General features: G+C 57.5%; 1 protein-coding gene across 1 annotated transcript; it reads right to left on the bottom strand.

The window, feature by feature from the left end:
- Window positions 1-280: 280 nt before the first annotated feature.
- Ppp1r3f (protein phosphatase 1 regulatory subunit 3F) lies at window positions 281-1,608 on the bottom strand. Its single transcript, XM_055597486.1, has one exon. It carries the CDS (start codon window positions 1,606-1,608, stop codon window positions 604-606), a length of 1,005 nt encoding a protein of 334 aa, XP_055453461.1. The 3' UTR covers window positions 281-603.
- Window positions 1,609-3,096: the final 1,488 nt, after the last annotated feature.

The following is a 3,096-nucleotide window of genomic DNA, read 5'->3' as shown; positions in this document are numbered from 1 at the left end:
ATCTCTCCGCTACAGCACATTGGCTGTCATTCACACCAAATTCATAACCACCTCAGCTTCTCCAAACTTGCTGTTCCCGATACCTACATCTTCCTGCCATGTATGTACCCCACTGCTCCATCCCACTCGGGACTCACTTTAAATGCCACCTCCTTGAGCAAAGTCCTACCTGTTCAATGTTCTACCAACTCGCTCTTCCATAACTTCTAGCACCGTCTGGGACTCTTCACCAGAGCTCACCCTCAACTCGTTTACAGCAGCCACTCCCTCCAGAGCCTTATTTTTCCTCTCAGCACTAACCTTAGCCCTATTTATCTTATCTGCTTGTTTACTTTTTCATACTGTTTTCCACAGGAGCCTTGCATGATGGCTGAGGACAGGGAAGGTGTCTGTCTTGTTCAGGGCTTTATAGTGGAACTCAATACATGGATGATACCCCAGTATTTAAAGCAGTGCCTAGCACATGTTTGGCCTCCACTACTCTCTGACCGAATGCACCCTCCTGCCAGTCCTAGAGAGCAGGCCTGGGGGGCTCCTGGGATGGGATGCTTGTTCTCCATTCTACCTCCAGCCCTGCATTGGCGGAGGTGGCGCTGGCAGACATTACCTGCGCCTCACCGGCTTCATGCAGCTCTTCAGCTGCCTGGCCTCAGCCTCCACAGGACCCTGGCACTCAGGCTGTGGCTCCAGCTGCTGCAGCTGCTGCTGCTGGGGCAGCCCTTCGACATCAGTGGGTGTGGGAGCGGGTGCGATCCGGAGCAGGACAGTATAGTTGCGGCCATGGTTGTTGGCCCAGAAAGTGCCCTCGGGGGTCTCATAGCGCACCACGAAGTCAAGGCGCGCCCCATCGCCCGCGCCCTCAGCAAAGGGCAGCTGGAAGGCAAAGCGGTCAGTGCTGCCACCGTCGTCGGGTGAGGAGGCAGACATCTGGCCAGGGCCCAGGCCTAGACCCAGATCCAGGAGGGAATCTCCTGCTCCTGTTCCTCCCACTCCTGCCCCAGGCGGGCTGCGTGGGACATAACGCGCCGGGTGGTCACAGAAGGTAGCCCAGCCGTCGAGTGAGGCCCGCACGTGCACCGACTTCTCGAAGGAGCGGTTCAGCACGCGCACCAACCCACGAACCACCGGTGGGCGCCCCCCAGGCACCCACACCCCGGAACCCCCGGGAACCGCTCCTGGAGGCGGCAGTAACGCCTCCAGCTCCACCATCACACGCCCCAACCGCTCCAGACGGCCTGGCGCGGGTGGCAACGAAAATGTGGGCACCAAGTAAAAACCCCCGCCAGCGGGAACGGGGCACAGCGGCGAGGGATCAGGACAAGCCTCCTCTTCCTCCTCCCCTTCATCCCCATCCTCGCCATCGTCGTCCTCATCAGCCCCGCCACCGCCGCCATCTTGCCCGGTCGCTGCCGCCATCTTGCCCGCCCCGGGCCCGCCCCACGGCCGGTAGCGGCGTAGCTGCGCCAGAGGCAGCCCCAGGGCCTCGTCAGCAAACAGCACCCTCCGCGGGGCCACCGCCGCCTCAACCAAGGCGCGGGGCTCTCCCGCAGCCGGCGACGGGGGCGCGGGATGCCGCAGCGGTGGCTCCACAGGGGCCGTGCGCGCCATATCGGCGGCGGCGGCGGCACCGACGGCACCGGCGGTGGGACCGGCGGGGCCCAAGGCCTGAAAAGGCGGGCAGCCAATGGGAAAGCCAGAGCACGGGGGTGGGGCTCCAGTGGAGCGTGGGCGGTGAAATGAAGACAGGTACAGCCAACAGCCAATGGACAGGCACGCGGGAGTGACGTACAGTGACTGACGAGCAGGAGAAGCAAGCAGCCAATGAGGATGCCCGAGCGTGGGCGGTGTGGGAGGCGGGATGATCACGGAATCAATGGAAAGGCCCGAGTGGAGTTAATGCCAGGACCGAAGATGTACCTAGCAGAGGCATGGCAATTAGTGGGGAATTCTGGGCGCGAGCAGCATGGTGGGCAGCGGGAAGATGAAATGGCTACAGGCGATGGGGGCAGCTGGCAGCGAACCGGGAGGTCCAAAACCTGGGAGATCCGCAGGTTGCGTAGGCGGTGAGACGTAAAAGATAAAAAGAATGGCCAATGGAGAACTGCACGAGAATGACGTAGAGGCAGGATGACGATAATGGTTGCTAAGAGCCAATAAGGAATCTTGTGAGCGTGCGCTATGGCTTTAAGGGGCGGTAACCATGTGAATGTAGCCAATACAGAGACTGAAGGGAGGCTGGAGGGCAGTGTGTGAGCAGATACGAAGGTGGGACTGTAGTGACATGAGCCCTTGGGCATGTGAGGAGAGAAGGTGGAAGCGAGAAAGAGATAGGGAGTCAGGGTGAAGGCTGTGAGATCTCAAAGGACAGTACCAGTATGGGATTAACCAATGTTGAAGCTGGCGAGTGTAGCTGGACAGAGACTTAAGAGGCAAGATGGGAAATCAGAGCCAAGGGTGGAGGTGGTGTGAAGGAACGCGTGAGTAGCCAATTAGCAGGTTAAAATGGAAGAAAGCACATAGGTTGAGCCTGAGCTGCTGAGTGATTGAGTACAGAATCAGAATTCAGGCAACCAGATTTACCTTCTCCCTAACTTTCCATGACTCCCCATGGCCCCACGAATTCCCAGAGCCCCTAAAAGCCTAAACTGTACCATAGTGTGAGACCAAAGCAAACCATCTCTCCCATCAGTTACTGGGTGTGTCCAGTCTGCCCCACCACCACCACACATACACTCTAGCCTTTTCGTGAACAGTGGAGCTAGCCCAGAAGGCTTGAAGGGATTAGTTTTGTCTAACTTACACTCAGCACACAGTATGTCACCACGAGTTGATTAAACATGCTGATAGACACTGGCTAATGTAACTTCAAATCAGAGTCCTTCCCTTCTTGCTCATTTTGACACTTTGTAGCCCACAGTAGCTTCTTCTCCCCCTCTTTCTTTCCTCATCTCTGTTGAGACTGTCTCCTCTGCCCAGAGTGCTACTTCATCCCTTTCTCTCATCTAGCGAATTCTTTTCCTTCTCCCTTTGAGGCCTCACCTCCTATGAGAATAGAATAGATTCTGCCAACATGTTCATTCACACATTCCCCACACC

Source organism: Psammomys obesus, unplaced genomic scaffold, assembly GCF_907164565.1.
Source record: "Psammomys obesus unplaced genomic scaffold, mPsaObe1.curated_primary_1811, whole genome shotgun sequence".
In the NCBI taxonomy this organism is placed as follows: domain Eukaryota; kingdom Metazoa; phylum Chordata; class Mammalia; order Rodentia; family Muridae; genus Psammomys; species Psammomys obesus.
The sequence above is the reverse complement of the archived record's forward strand: the minus strand, read 5'-3'. Positions and strand labels throughout refer to the sequence as shown.